Source organism: Temnothorax longispinosus, unplaced genomic scaffold (genome assembly GCF_030848805.1).
Source record: "Temnothorax longispinosus isolate EJ_2023e unplaced genomic scaffold, Tlon_JGU_v1 HiC_scaffold_25, whole genome shotgun sequence".
NCBI classification, from domain to species: Eukaryota; Metazoa; Arthropoda; class Insecta; order Hymenoptera; family Formicidae; genus Temnothorax; species Temnothorax longispinosus.
In genome coordinates, this window is record NW_027270069.1 from 86,778 (window position 1) to 103,380 (window position 16,603).

General features: G+C 34.0%; 2 protein-coding genes and 1 long non-coding RNA gene across 3 annotated transcripts in view; 2 read left to right on the top strand and 1 right to left on the bottom strand.

Moving 5' to 3' along the window:
* The window catches only part of LOC139824047 (uncharacterized), a 55,332-nt gene that overhangs the window by 31,547 nt on the left and 7,182 nt on the right, over window positions 1-16,603 (bottom strand). The window lies entirely within an intron of this gene.
* LOC139824044 (uncharacterized) lies at window positions 1,470-3,361 on the top strand. Its single transcript, XM_071796532.1, has one exon. It carries the CDS (start codon window positions 2,088-2,090, stop codon window positions 3,210-3,212), a length of 1,125 nt encoding a protein of 374 aa, XP_071652633.1. The 5' UTR covers window positions 1,470-2,087; the 3' UTR covers window positions 3,213-3,361.
* LOC139824043 (uncharacterized) lies at window positions 5,099-16,233 on the top strand. Its single transcript, XM_071796531.1, has one exon. The coding sequence runs from the start codon at window positions 5,240-5,242 to the stop codon at window positions 9,083-9,085; it is 3,846 nt and encodes a 1,281-aa protein (XP_071652632.1). The 5' UTR covers window positions 5,099-5,239; the 3' UTR covers window positions 9,086-16,233.

The following is a 16,603-nucleotide window of genomic DNA, read 5'->3' on the forward strand; positions in this document are numbered from 1 at the left end:
ATAAATTAAATAAGAGTTAAAAAAACTGAAAACTATAATTTTTCCTCAACGGTTAATATTTATTATTATTATGCAAATTTAAATATGCTAAAATTAATTTGTTTAATCTTTACAGGATAGGCAAGTTTATTCATGACTTTTTATTATTTTTATTTATAACTTCTATATATGTGTTGAAGTGTTATACTACAAAAAAAGCGACCCCCGTAGAGCCTAAAAATAACCTTCCTGTCCTCTACAGGTTAATGTGTGTGTTTTTTTTTAAGCGTATTGGCCAAGAGTGGATTTTTATACATTATACATTTTTAAATTTCAATTTTTATATTTATAAATATTTATTTAATTATATTTATAGCTTTTATATTTATAAATTTCAATTTTATAACAGCATACTTGAAAATATATCAAACTCTGGTAGAAAGAGAATTAATAAATTAAAAATAAATAACGTCGTGACTCGTTAACTTTTATCAACTCGAGACTTGAGATTCTCGAGATTCGAAATCACACACCTCTATAGCTCGAGAGAGAAGGAGACTGCAGATCATATGTCTGTCCTTCTCCACTTCTCAAAGTCTGTCGAATCAAGTGTCAAGCATATAACGGATGTTAGTCGACTTTGCTTTGATGTGTGTGCTCGTGAAATTCTTATCACTTGCTGATACAACGTCGTAGCGTGCGGACGAGTCATAACGCGCAACCGCGCGTATTAAGTATGTGAGTTAGTAAAATGTAAAAGTAATTGTGAATAAGCAATTAAATAATAAAAGTTATTTGCCCGGGAGCAGTCACAGCAAGCGGACGTAAGTCTTTTATTGATATATGCAGTGTCTTGTGACAGCGCGTAACAGCCCCTAGTGCTAAGACGCTATTACGTCTTAATTGGAAAGCGAATTAATTAAATTCAATATAGGTCTATTGCCGGGAGAACGTCGCGTCGCGTCGTAACGGATAGATTGCAAAACGTTTTTTTTAACGTTCTGACACTTAAATCTGTAGGCGCGTGACACGTATGAGTTACTATAAGAACATGCAATAGAGATTGTGATTAAGAACAAATAAAGGTCACTTGCCGGGAAAAACAATTAGTACCGAGGTGCGAGATTTCTTACACAACATGTAATCATCATTACCGACTTATATCGAATTAATCACGGGTGTTCGTTACAATATTGCATTGACCTTACGATATTATGCGACATTGTGAAACACTTCCGATTAGTATTATAGTGAGTCATACGAAACGTTTGAGTGTGCGCATGCGAGTGTGGTGACTGTACGAGCAAGTGAAAGATAACTCACAATACTCTTTTTTAAGTGAATACGGTGTACAAGAGTACAAGTCGTCCGAACTTCTCCTCCTTTCGCACCGCACTGCTATTGCGAGTGTCGTGTTAATATCTGAAAGTGTAAATTATTAACAGTTCTCTATTGTGAGGAAATATCTACTGTGGGATAATACTTACCTATTACTGAGAACAGTCGATACTCGTTCGAGATTAGATCCTGGTGGACGATTACCCACTCGGTTCCCGTGACGTCGATACCTGTAACAAAAGAAGAAAAGATTATCAATCAGAGGAATCCTTCTTGGCGATGAAATCAAGTGGCAACCATATAACGAGTGTTTATTATTTATAATCAATAATTATTATTTATAATGTGATTCGGTCACAACATTAGCTTAGAAAAATCCAAACTGAAATAATTTAAATTTTCCATTCCGAAAAATATAAAACAAATTTACATCTCTTATCATATTACAGGTTAATAGAACATTACTGGCAAATCTATTTTTGTGCCTATATGGTTGACCTTTCTCTATATCGCTTCCATTATTTAAAAACCTGTTATATTAACTTTTATTGTTTTTAGCTTATTTAGACATATAGAAAGAAAATATTTCTTTATTCTTGCCATATTAAATAAATTTTATCATCCTACTACTAGAATAACTGCATCTTATTGTTAGAGAAGTTCACATAGAGAAAGAGACGCACACAAAAAACAAACTGATTTTTACCAGCCAAAACTCTTACCACCTGCTTCTTGATTTAAACAGGAATTTATAACAGAATACAAAAACTATGAAGAAACGAGCAAGAAAATTTTGTCTACAAGTTCTAACTGGACTCGAAAAGGTAGTATCAGAGAATAATATTGATAGCTTAAAAAAACTAAGCAATTTAATTGACAATATAAGTAATGTAGAAGATCAAATAACTTTGAGAAATTATTATGATAATGCCAGCAATCCTGTTAGAAGCACTAATTTAGTTATCTTAGCTTGTAAACATAATAAAGTAAAAATTTTAAAGTATCTATTTGATAGTAATAGTAGAATTCTAAATAATCTGTCTGTTGTTATTGGAAGAAACACTATATTACCATATGATGAAGATGAAACACGTCATAATGCGTTTTATTATGCTATACGTTCATGCAATGTTGAGCTTCTTGATACACTCATTAGTAAATGGCCAGATAATTATTTTGCTGATAATTTAGAAGAATTGGATAAAATCCTTTCAAGAGCTTATGAAGAATTAAAGTTAAAAGATGTACCATTGTCAGACGAAATGGAAATTTTTGTTCAAAATAAGTTAATAAACCTCCGTTTCTTCTCCAATACTTCTCGACCAGAATGTGAAGATCAGAATTTGAAGAGTTGTCTTAATAACATCAAAGATCGAATTGAATTAACACTTCAAAACATTAACATGCTAAAGAAAGATTACTCAAACACAAAAAAAGTAGATAAAAAATTTTTATTTGTAGCAAAATTTATCGCACAAAATATTCATATATTAAAGCGGCAGTTGAAATCAACCTATGATAGATTACCTTGGGAAGAAATGGAATTTTGTTTAATCAGTTTTGTTTTCTCTCACACAAAACAAGAAGAAATTAATCTATTTTATAATGCTACATTGAATAAAAGCAAAATATTAAATTACTTAGAAAACTTTGCAGAAAAACTTGAAAAAGAAGAAAAAAGTGTGGACATTAATAAACTTCCAAATTTAAAACATCACTTAGAAAACTTTGCAGAGAAACTTGAAAAAGAAGAAAAAAGTGTGGACATTAATAAACTTCCAAATTTAAAAAACATTAAAAAACGTCCAAAAACAACGTCCAAAAAAACGTGCAAAAAAAACGTCAAAAAAATCGCGAAAAAGTTGTTGCAGAGAAACTTAAAGATGAAAAATTAACACGCGAGGATGTTGTTGCAAGGATTATTAGTAGAGATCCTCAATTTAAAGAATTGTATAACGATTATCAACAAATTAAGGATATTTATTCTTTAATGAAAATAAGTGAATATATAAAGTTGGCGTTATCGGCTGATTCTAAAGAGAAGGAAGGACAGTTAATTATTACAAGGGTTTTACAGGTTATCGGTGAGCATTTAAAAAACACTTTAGAATCCCCTAAGTTATCTAATACTACAAGTGAGCTTTTGCTATTATCGTTACCAGAAGATACAAGAAAAATAATGAGAGATTTACGTGATTCACTATCGCATGCTGATTCACTCTCCAAGAGAATAAAAATTGAGGAAAATACAAATGTTAGTTTTTTTACTGGTGTTCAAAATGATATTAAAAAAATCGATATTGTAATTACTGATATTCTTTTATAGTAAAAAAATTAAAACGCTTAGGATGCTTTTCAAAAGAATTGCTGATAGTAAAACCTCAAGCAGTGAGATAAAAAAAATTTCTGAAATATTTAGTAATGCTGAATTGGATAAAATGATACCTGAAAATTTTAAAATAATGGAATACGAGAAACTTGAAAAACTCATTAAAGAATTAAGCGATAATATAACTGACAAGACGGATTATGAAAAGAAATTATTTAATGAAATTAATGACATAATCCATTGTGTAGAACCTCAATCAGAAAATATCAGAACTGATTATATCACAGGATATAAAATAATGGAAGGCTTAATCAATTTGAGTGAAAAATTTAAGATTGAAAACAACGTTATTAGTGGAATTAAATTTTTTGCTAACAGAATATTAGAAAATATGACTATAAAAACAAAGCTTAATAGCCTTAAAGAAATTGCTAAGTTGTTCACAAAAATTTATCGTAGTATTGAGCCAAGAATTCAACATAACAATCTTGATAAATTAATTTACGAAATTTTTTTTTATATTTTTGAATTTGAAATAAGTGACATAAAATGGATTAAGAAATTATGGGAAAAGTTAAATAAAAAAGTTTCGTTTACTTCTATACCAGGAAAGACTTACAATATAACAAAAGAAGAATATAATAACCAGCTTGAACTAAAACTATCTGAACTGGAAAATATTTTAAGCAAAAACGCATTGAATGATCAATTTATTGAAAAATTACCTTTCTATAAAAGTAATAAAAAATTGCAAGCAGTAGTAGAAATGCTTGTTCTGGATATAATGTCAATTTTAGATAGCTTAAAGCATAACTTAATAAAGCAAAATAATCTACTCTTTTTAGATGCTAACACTCCTTTATTAATTGGAAAATGTTTGCGTAATCACTTAGCTCATGATAATGCCTTAGTTAATGTATTGTTATTTGATCCTTTAATAGCAGTTGTTTTGAACGCTAAAAAACTTATTGAAGAAAATAATAAAAGCAAAGAACAAATTGACGAGGAGGATATAAAAAGCAAAGAAAAAGTTGGTGAGTTAGTAAGCGATAATTCTTTCAATTTGAGAGAGAAATACTCTCAAGACTTAGATACCATTACTAATCAGGAAAGAATGTTTGCTGCTTTAAAAGAAGGAAAGCCAAACAACTTCAAGGATTGTCTCGAAAAAGGTGCAGATATTAATGCTAGAAGTATTAATTCATGGACCACGTTACATTTTGCTGCTATGGGATCCAGTCCTAAAGTTATAAAACTTATTCTTGATCAAAGTTTAAGCGTTAATGTGAAAGATATTAATGGTCAAAGCCCATTACATATTGCTGCTGAGCATGGAAGGAATAATATTGTAGAATTTTTTATAAAGAAAGGTTTATATATTGATGATTTAGATAATAGTCGCAAAACGCCACTACATGTCGCTGCTCAAAAAGGTCACAAGGATACTGTTGTAGTTTTATTAAATAATAATAAAGCACATACTATTGCCCGAGATAAAATTGGTCTTTCACCTTTACACTATGCAATAATGAATAATCATATAGATGTTACTAAGATTTTATTGGAAAAAACTGCTCATAAAATGCTTATAAAATGCTTAATGAAATTATAGGTAACTTAACCCCGTTGCACGCAGCTGCACAGAGAGGTTATCTAGAGTTAGTTAAAGTCTTGCTTGCAAATAAGGCAAACGTTAACGTTATAAATGAAGATTTGACACCATTACATTTAGCCGCATTAAATGGCCACGTAGTACGTGTTTTAATCGAAAACAGAGCTGATGTTAACGCCAGCGGCATAAGTGCAGGTTTTACACCATTACACTGTGCAGTAGAAAAAGGTCATGAGAAGATAGTTAATTTTCTATTGGAGAATGGAGCTAATGTTAATGCTGTTGACAAACCCGATAATAGTACATCTTTGCACTATGCAGCAAGAGATGGGCACGAGGAAATAGTTAAAACTCTACTAAAAAGAAAAACCGACGCTAATATTGCCACTGTTGCAAGTGTGACTCCATTGCATTTTGCTGCCCAGAATGGTCATCTAGGAATAGTTGATGCTCTACTTAACCATGGTGTTGACATTCATGCTAAAGATGGACATAACGCTACACCACTACACTGCTCAGTAGAAGGTGGTCATAAAGAAATTTCTGAACTTTTAATAGAAAGAGGAGCAGAAATTAATGCTAAAACTAATAATAATGTAACACCACTACATACAGCTGCTCTGGAAGGCCACAAAAACATTATTGATCTTCTAATAGACAAAGAAGCTGAGGTTAATGTAAAAACTGATGACGGTAGTACACCGTTGCATCTAGCTGCTTTTAACGGCCACAAAGACATTGTTGATCTTCTAATAACAAAAGGAGCTAAGGTTGATGCAATAACTAATGACGGTAGTACACCATTGCATCTAGCTGCTCTAAAAGGTCACAAAGACATTGTTGATCTTCTAATAAAAAATCAAGCTAAGGTTAATGCAATAACTAATGACGGTAATACACCGTTGCATCTAGCTGCTCTCGAAGGTCACAAAGACATTGTTGATCTTCTAATAAAAAATAAAGCTAAGGTTGATGCAATAAATAAAGACCGTATTACACCATTACATACAGCTGCTATGAAAGGCCACAAAGACATTGTTAATCTTCTAATAAAAAGTAAAAAAGCTAAGGTTGATGCAAAAACTAATAACGGTAATACACCGTTGCATCTAGCTGCTGCGAAAGGCCACAAAGACATTGTTGATCTTCTAATAAAAAGTAAAAAAGCTAAGGTTAATGCAAAAACTAATGACGGTGATACACCGTTACATCTAGCTGCTACGAAAGGTCACAAAGACATTGTTGATCTTCTAATAAAAAATAAAGCTAAAGTTGATGCAATAACTAATGACGGTAATACACCGTTACATATAGCCGTTCTTGCTGGATACACAGATATTGTAGAAATTTTGCTAGACCACAAAGTCGATGTTAATATAAAAGATTCTGAAAATGTTGCACCACTACACTTGGCTGCTACTAAAGGTCATAAGAATGTAGTAAAAGTTCTGTTAACAAAAGGAGCTGTAGTTGATGTCATAACTATTAATAATTTAACACCATTATATTTTGCAGCACAGGAGGGGTATGAAGAAATTGTTGAGATTTTAATAGCACATGGAGCTAACTTTAATTTTAAATTTTACAAAAATCTTACACCATTACATATAGCTGCAACCCATGGTCATGGTAATGTTGTAAAAGTTTTACTTGATAATAAAGCAAATATTAATGTTAAGGATAATGAGAATAGAACTCCTCTAGAATTAGCAGTGGCACATGGTCATTTAGAAGTGGTTAAAATGTTACTACTGCAGGACTACGAAAAAATAGATATAAATGCTAAAGGTAACGATGATTGGACGATATTGCATTATGCTTCAGTGCAAGAAAATAATTTAGGGATGGTAAAATATCTAGTAGATGATAAGGGATCTAATGTTAATGCTATAAATGCCTTTGGTTCAAAACCTATACACATTGCAGCGAGAGAAGGTTGTAAAGATACTGTAGAGTTCCTTAGTAAAGGGTTAAGTATTAATGAACTTGATGCAGATAATTGGACATTATTACACTATGCAACATCGAAAGGTCACTTGGAAGTTGCAAAGTATTTGATAACACAAGGCGCTGACGTTAATGCTAAAGATCATAATGGCTTAACTCCTATGCATATTGCTGCTAATTTTAGTTATAAAGACGTTATTGAAGTTTTATTAAAAAATGGAGCAGTTTATAACGCTGTTGACCATACTTGTAAAAAACCACTAAAAATGTCTAATGACGAAAACGTTATCAATTTATTAGAATCAACTGAGAAATTGTTCGAGGCTGTAAAACGTAATGGCTCTTCAGATGTTGAGAATTACATTAAAGCAGGGGCGGTCGTTAACGCCAAAAATGTTAATGGAACATCATTATTGCATTATGCTGCGTGGAAAGGCTATGATAGGATTATCAATATTCTGTTACAAAATGAAGCTGATCCTAATCCAGTTGATAAGAAGGGATTTACCCCTCTACATTATGCTGCTAAGTTCTGTCGCTTAAAAGTTGTAAAACTCCTATTATCTAATGGTGCAGTATATAATGCAGTTTCTGATGGTAAAACACCATCAGACTTTACTGTAGATGAAAGTATTATTCGCTTATTTCAATTACTGCGTGACTCATTTAAAAATATTAAAAATAATGATTCTCGAGTTATTAATGATCTTAACAAGATAAAGGATATTGATACAGTAAAATCAATAATGAATGCTCGTAATGAAGAGAACAAAACTCTAGTAGTTTCTGCAGTGCATAATAACTTTTCAGAAGTCGAACAGTTAAAAGAGGTATTACAAGATGATGTATCCGTTCAGATTAATGAAGGTTTAATGTTTTATAATCGAGGCGATTATAAAAGGGCTTTATGTATTTTCGAAAGCGTATTTGAAAAAAGAAAAAAAATAATAGGTTCAGATAATCCTGGCACTTTAGATATTCAGACATACATAGGTAATGTATTATACGCACAAAAGGCTTACCAAGAAGCTTTAAATACATTTGAAGAAATTTTCCAGAAACAGAAAGAAATACTGGGTTTAAATGACAAGAATACTTTAAGTACAGGGAGTACAATTGCTTTTACGTTGTATACGCTGGGAAGGTATAAAGAAGCTTTTAATATTTGTCAAGAAATTTGTCCAAAGCAAAAAGAAATATTAGGTCCAAATCATTTAGATACTTTAGATAGTCAATTTCGCATGGCATTAGTATTAGATGCACAAGGAAAATACGAAGAAGCGTTAAATATCAATAGAACAGTTTTTGAAAAAAGTAAAAAAATATTAAGTGCAGATGACCCAACAGTTTTGTGTATTCAAGAAAATATAGCGGTGGTACTGGCTAACCAGGGTGAGCTTGAAAAGGCATTGACAATTTATAAAGATGTTTACGAGAGGAAGAAAGTGGTTTTAGGTATTGATCATGTGAGAACTTTGGAGACGTTACGTAACATTGCTGTAATACACGACAAACAAAAAAATTATTATGAAGCCCTGACGACTTTTCAAAAAGTTTTAGATGAAAGGAAAAAAGTTTTGGGAGAAAATCACCGTGAAACCTTGAATACTCAATACTGTATTGCAAATGTACTTCTTTCTGAATTTAAATTGATTGATGCACTTAGAGCCTATACAGAATGTTTTGAACAAATTAACGCTGCTTTTGGACCAAGTCATCCCACTGTTTTGGATATTTTAAACAAGATAAAATATATTAATTATATATTTAAGTTTACAGGCATCGAGCCGCGAGATATTCTACTGTATCTGCAGAAGGACATTACAACATTCAATGTCATTAATGAAAATAACGAAAATGAAAATAACGTTAAAATGTGACATTTCACCGATGAAAACAGCAATTACCACTGCTATGATTGCTCAAGATTGTACATATATTGGTACAAGCTACAAGCGAGATATAACCAAAAAGGATAAGGCAAGACAAATAATAAATTTAAATGAAGTTATTATACCTATTTCCATTGTGAGACAGAATGTCTTGTCTGGCAACGAACTAACGGACGAATCAATAGATGAATTTTTACGCATTGTGAGACAAAGTACTCTTTTTGAAACGCAAAGTGTACACTATCAAGAATTGCCTAATGATATTGACGCTAGTAAGAGCGACAAAAGCTTACAAATAATTGGAGGAAAAAATCAATGCTCTGCAGAGGGAATTGAACACTGGCGATGTATATTTTGTGATGGCACCAAACTGTTCGTATATGACAGTATATCTGGCTGTACATACGACAAATTGGTGCTCAAGGAAAAAGAATATATAAAGCGTCGATATCCAAAAATAAGGCAAAGTGATATTATTTTTGAGAAAGTCGATGCACAACCAGACGGTACAAGTTGCGGAATTTACGCCGCAGCTTTTGCCACAACAATAGTAAATAAGGGCAATCCTTGTAATGTAAAATATTCCTATGAAGTAGAAGACATGAGACGACACTTTATAAAAATTATAGAAGAGGAACATCTGTCGTTATTTCCAACACGTCCGTAGTACTATTTACAAAGTTACGATATGTATAAATATATCGTTTAGATAAAACATGTCTCAATGAATAAAATATTTTTTCGGTATTGCAAAACTAAATGTCAGAGCGTCTGTTCTGACGCTACTGGCAAAATAAAATGCCACAAACGTTTATTCGGACGGTACTGATTATAATAAAAATCAGATGCGTCTATTCTGACGCTACTGGCAAAATAAAATGCTACAAACGTTTATTCGGATGGTACTGATTATAATAAAAATCAGATGCGTCTGTTCTGACGGTACTGACAAAGTAAAATGTCAGAAGCGTCTGTTATGACGGTACTGATTATTAGAAATGTATCATTTCAAAATTAAAATCGGAGAGACGAACATAAATATATTGGGTGCGTTCTCACGGGAATGGGCGTTGAAGTGGCCCATTCTATAGTATCAATAATCAAAATCACATAATTTAGATCCTTTTTGTACATTTGAAAAAAAATGTGCTGTTTATGTATTTGTCACTTGATTATATAAATATATAAACAGTACGTATAAGATGGACAAAATAAAGCGTAACAAATTTTTATCCTCACAACTTATTTGCAGAGAAATATGTTTTAAACAAAAGTTGTTTGCTTTGAAGAGGGACACAGGATTGCGTTGTGTCATTTTCAAAAAATAAGGGACTAATTTCTTATGGAACTTGATTTTTTCCTTCACATGAAAGTTGTACATCTCGTCGAGACATTTTCGAAACACTGTAATAAAGCTCTCTTTCGTTAGAATGTTCTGAGATATCTTAAATTTTGTCATATTTTTTATAAAAAATGTAATGTCTCGTAGAATATTCACTTTTCGATGACTGTACCTTCATACTTGTATACATAGAATAACGAAATGAAGCAAATAATAATAATATTTTTGACATTTACAATTTTGCAAAATGAAGCAAATAATAATATTATTTTTAACATTTACAATTTTGCAAAATTGAATGCATGTACGAAATGCAATCAAGTTTTTAAAAATAATTTTTGCCTTTTTTCAACAAAATCGATTCTTTTTATTCTATGTAGAAAAATATCAAGGCAAAATCCTCGAAAAACGAATATCATGACAAAATTTTAAATATCTTAGAAACGAAAGCTTTATTTTATCGAATTTTTCGTTACCAATCTATTGAAAATTGTTTATGCCTGAAAAAGACTTTTCTTAAGAAATATATTTGTTTTCGTTGATAATTGTAAAAAAACTAGTTTAAATAACATTAAATTGAAATAAAAGCAAAACACTGAAAAACCGACTAAAACCATTCAACTTGCGTAAACGATATCTCAGTCACTATTGGTCGTAAAAATGTTTTCGACCCCACATTTTTTCGTTAGAATGTCTACTTTCTTTTATCTCAGAACAAAAAAATCACTTCTAGCACTAGACTGCTAGAACAAAAGTTGTATGCAAAAATGTAAAAAAAATCTTTTTTTCCAAATTTTCGCTATTTTTTAATTCCGTTTTAATCTTATTTCTTGGGTTTCTGATATCGCCTAAAATTTTTTTATATACACATTTGATGCAAAATTTTATTTCCTACAAAAAAGTTCTTTTGTACATTTTTCGTATTTTGCGTCGTTTTCGAGATATTCCAAAAACAATGAAAAATGATATTTTTTGTTAATATCTCAGAAGTGCACCCCTTAAGGGGAGAAAACTAAGTAGAAGCACGAAAATAAGCGATTTTTTGAACAATTTTTTTAGAGGTAATAAAATAATCGCATCAATTTCAACTTTTGGCATACTTTAATTATAGGTGTCAAGCACTAAAAAAAATTTTTTTTACAAAAGAAAATGGCGGCATTACAGGCTTCACAATTTGGCGTCTTTTGCGCGAGGTGGAAAAAGGCTGCCATCGTCACGTTTTTTGTAGCGGTCTAAAACAAAAAATCAAAAAATTTTTCGATTACTTATGAGTTTAGGCGAAGGATATACCTATAAGATTATAAAAAAGTGCAAAATTAAAAATTTGGTAGGCATTTTAATCAAAAATTCAAATTTGCAAAATTTGAATTTTTGATTAAAATGCCTACCAAATTTTTAATTTTGCACTTTTTTATAATCTTATAGGTATATCCTTCGCCTAAACTCATAAGTAATCGAAAAATTTTTTGATTTTTTGTTTTAGACCGCTACAAAAAACGTGACGATGGCAGCCTTTTTCCACCTCGCGCAAAAGACGCCAAATTGTGAAGCCTGTAACGCCGCCATTTTCTTTTGTAAAAAATTTTATTTTAGTGCTTGACACCTATAATTAAAGTATGCCAAAAGTTGAAATTGATGCGATTATTTTATTACCTCTAAAAAAATTGTTCAAAAAATCGCTTATTTTCGTACTTCTACTTAGTTTTCTCCCCTTAATTTAATAGCATTTTCGTTTTTTAAGTTATTTTAGTGTCGAATGATTGTATGAATCAATAAAATTCCATTAAAGAATTAGTTTCTTTAAACACACATAGACAATGCCTATAAGCGAATGTAACACGTAATAGTCTCAATATTATAGGGTGCAGAATTAGGAACAAGAGCGATGTTATAGGCACAGTTGATCAAGTGCTCTGTAATAATTATTATGTTATATATTTATTACATTATATATTATACATTTATTTTATTATAATTTATTACAAACTCTAATTTTTGTGCTTTTTGTAACAGTGTCATACGGATATATGTAACATGTTCAAAACTTTTACTCATAATAATATACAGGGTGTCACTTGATTCGCGCTTACTACTTACTACACAGCGATATTCCTTATCAAAAATTGAGTCGAAAAGTCTTGAGCTATTTTTTTTCTATAATGTTTTTAATAAAGCAGTAATTATTGAATAAAGTCAATGCAAATAGTTATCGTTAGGACGAAAAGAAGAATGGAAAGTCTCGATTTTTTATCGACTTTCGACGAGTCAATGAAGTCACAAAAATAGACGCATATCTCTCGTTACGGATCTTCGCAAAACTCGATAAGTTGCGGGAAACTTCGTGTCTTTCAATGCTGAACCTGAAAAACGGATATTGGCAATTAAGTGCCTTTATCTCCAAAAAGCAGAAAAATTACAGCGTTTATCATGCTCAGCAAAAGCCTGATGCAATTCACGTTCGGACTGCACTCTGTCCCTGCAACGTTCCAATTGAATACCGTACTCGGACCAGAGCTGGAGCTCAACGTGTTTGTCTGCCTAGGTATCATTGTTAGCCAAACCTTCGACAAATATCTCTACGTATTACAAGAAATATTCCACTGTCTCCGAAAAGCGCGCCTCCGACTCAAACCCGACAAGTGCCGCTTCTGTGTCAATCGCATTAACTATCTCGGACACCTTATTTACTGCGAGAAAGAACATCCGGATCGACTTGAGAAGATCAGTGCCATCACCAACTGTCCCGTCCTACAAAATGTATGGTAAATATGACAGTTTCTGGGCGGAGTGGTACCTTGGTATTGCTATGATTTATTAAAAGATTTGCCATCATCGCCGCCCCACTTATCGCACTTACACAACAACAAGCCGCAAGTGAATCTGGGAAACCGCCGAATAAATTGCGTTCAATCAACTTCGAAGCAAACCCTGACCGATGCTGGTGTGTCCCAGCTTCAGGCGGCAGTTCATTCTACAGACAGATGCCCAACGGGATTAATTGATGGCCGTCTTGACACAATACATTCCGGAAGGAGAGCGGCTGATCGCAAACCGCACACTCAATAAGTCCGAACGTAATTATCTGGACTGAAGTATCTGGCCGTCGCCGTCGTCTGGCGCATAAAGTGGATACGTGGCTAGAGAGATACCATTTCACTATTATCACCGATAATTAATTTTTAAAATCCAGTAATACAATTTCAAATTGAAATAGTCACTCTTGGTCACTCAACAAGATGGCCTGTCACGTCAACTTGAGATCCACGCCGTTACTAAACCATAAAGTGCCCATGATACCAATGCACGTAGCACTCCGCGAAAACTGCACCCCAGAAAGTACCGGACTTCAAGATAAAATGTGACTGACTGTTCAAGCATGTGCTGCACAGCTTTGACTTTAAAGAAACGCCGGCGGAGGGACAGTGGAAAGAGTGCATTCCCAAGGAACAACGGATCTCGAACCGCTATCATGCATCCACCGCCAGATATTTGGATATCTGGTAACAGCTAAAACAATTGCGCGAATTGCAGTATATAATTCTACTTAACCCGGCATGTTTCGCGACATTGCACAGTATACGTGTGGCAATGCCAGAACTGTCTCGTGCACAAGGCCCAGGGAAAACCCCAGGAAAAATTAAGACTTCTTAATTTGTTTTGACGAATACTACATGCTCCTAAAATTTGGTACTTTTTTTGAACACCCTGTATATTAATTATTCTAAAATTTTCTTAAGTATTATTTTTATTATTTTATAATAGTTATTTGAATATTATAAATTTACTAAATAATATAATACATACAAAAGCATCAACAAATACCAATACAAATAATATAATTTTCTTGGAAGACTATAATTACTAAATAAAGAAATAAATAATTCTTGAAGTATGTTTATACATGTATAATATATATAAACATCTTATAGAAATAGCGTTTGCTACTTATAAAATGTTATAATTGCAAAATACAGTAACATACATCAATATCTAGAAGAAAGAAAAATACATATAAACGTTCAAATATCGTTGACATTATTAACGTCAATAAGGAAATGTCAAATTCGAAAGAAATTAAAGTAATTTGAAAGAAAGATAAAAAAAATTGAAATTTATGTTAAAAAAGAAAGATGTTGCGGAGGTAAATATGAATATTAAATATGGCACTAAATAATTTTTTTCACGCGCAACAGCAAATTTGTATTCTATTTTATAAAATATGGTATTATTTGATTAAAGTTATAAATTATTTTATTGTTAAATTAATTTACATGCACATTTTTTTATGTTTTTATTAGTACTTTTGATTGGAAATAAATTTCATACCACGATTTAAATTTCAAATATATATTGTAACATGACAAGTCGCGACCGCCACCCGGACGGGCTCGGCCGAGGGGAAGTTCAGGGGTGCTTCCTCGCTCGGAGCGGGGAAGGGTAATTGCGCTGCTTCGGCGGAATTAGTAACGAACATTTAAGAGGATTGCCGGTTTGGTGACCGAACCACATTGTAACGACCTTGAGTCGCCACGAGGGAAGAGACAGAGGACGCACTCAAGGAAACGGCTGAGGAACATGGCCATCGGTCGGGTCTCGCCCGGACTTCCTCGCAAGAGCAATATCGGAGCCCACCGTACGATAGACGACCCTGAGCTCGGCCGCCGCAGAGGAAACCGAGAAACCTTGGAGGACGCCCTGACGAAGTGAAACAGGGTGCGACGTCACGGCCCAGGGAACGTGCACAACCCTCTGGCCGCCACCCCGAGGGGCCACCGATAGAAGTGATGGCCATCTGTCGTGCCCGACCGAGCGAGGCGAACACCTTTGAGCTGCTGATCCGGACATCCTGCGGACGACATCAATTCTTGTAAGGTCACCACTCTGGCGTCTCCGCGTAAGTGAGGGTTCGTTCGAGGTCATATCGCGTTGTAGGGTACCTTGGATTATCTCTATTACCTGTTATCTGAAAAATGAGCGCCCACTGGTACCTTGCGCTCTCCCTAATTGTCGAGAAGTGTGAATTGGAGCTCACGAAGGGGCCCCGCCGAGAACGAATCCTCCTTAAGTAGAGATCACGTACGCCTTCCCCGGGGAACACCGTCACGGTCGACATGCGACAGTCACATTGCGTTATTCGGTATTCTGTGGTAAATGTAGCATTGTATGGTATTCGGTAATTTATGTTAGTAAGATTGCGTTTCGCGAATGACAATGTATTATGTCGGATGGCACTCGGTTTCGTGATTAATCCGTTGGTGTAAATGTAAATATTGCATCTTGCGTTAGGTAAGTCCGTAGAGTCGTCGGAATTGGCGCGGTGCCGTGCTGGAATCACCAGGTTTCGCGGAAAATCTCGAGATTCGCGTGGCAAGCCGCGGAATCGTCCGCCGGATCATCTTGCGTTTGGGGATATCCGAGATCGTCCGCCGAAAGTTAGGTATTGTTTGCGAGGACAATCGTCTGTCGGCAGGGTTGGCACGGCGAGATCGCCTGCAGTTGAATTTGGTTGCGATTTGAGTATTCGCGAGTATCGTTGCGTTGTTGCGTTGGGTGGGTTTGCTTGTGCGTCGTGTGATAGATTCGTGAGTGCGTGAGTATAATTGCGTGGTATGCTCGTTGTGTTATTCGGTATAAGTGCGTGGTAGGCTCGTTGCGTGTTATTCGGTATTTTGAGTCTTTTGTGATTCGTGTTCGAGCGGAAGGCGATTCGCCGCTCTTGTACTCGTTTTCATATTTTTCCTTATATCTTTTCTAATATCTATGATAGTTTTAAATATATTATCCTTATTTTATTTATTTGTGTATGATTAATTGCGCCACGCCACCTCTCCAAATATCCAGAAAAAGGAACTACACCCTGAGGTATTGCGTTAAGTTGATTGTGCTAAGGTATCGTACGGTGGGCGGCGGACGAATTATGCGTTACCCGCTGCCCCCTCACCTAAACGCGCCGAGAGGGACTCCCGCGGGGTTTTTAGCCGGTAGAAATCCGGCACTCCCCTCGTCTCCCCTCGGAGGCGGGGGGGTCTTCCCCTTCTTCCTGAAAGGGCTACTGGGCAAATCGAGCTTCGGCCTGAGATCCCAGTAGTCAAAGATTTCCCCGCGTTAAAAAAAAAAAAAAGATATCGTACGGTGGTGCGAATATTCGCGCCTGGTAATACAAA

Bases quoted from the DNA above. Each gene is read 5' to 3' on its own strand.
- LOC139824044 (XM_071796532.1), top strand. From the start codon at position 2,088: ATGAAGAAACGAGCAAGAAAATTTTGTCTACAAGTTCTAACTGGACTC.
- LOC139824043 (XM_071796531.1), top strand. From the start codon at position 5,240: ATGCTTAATGAAATTATAGGTAACTTAACCCCGTTGCACGCAGCTGCA.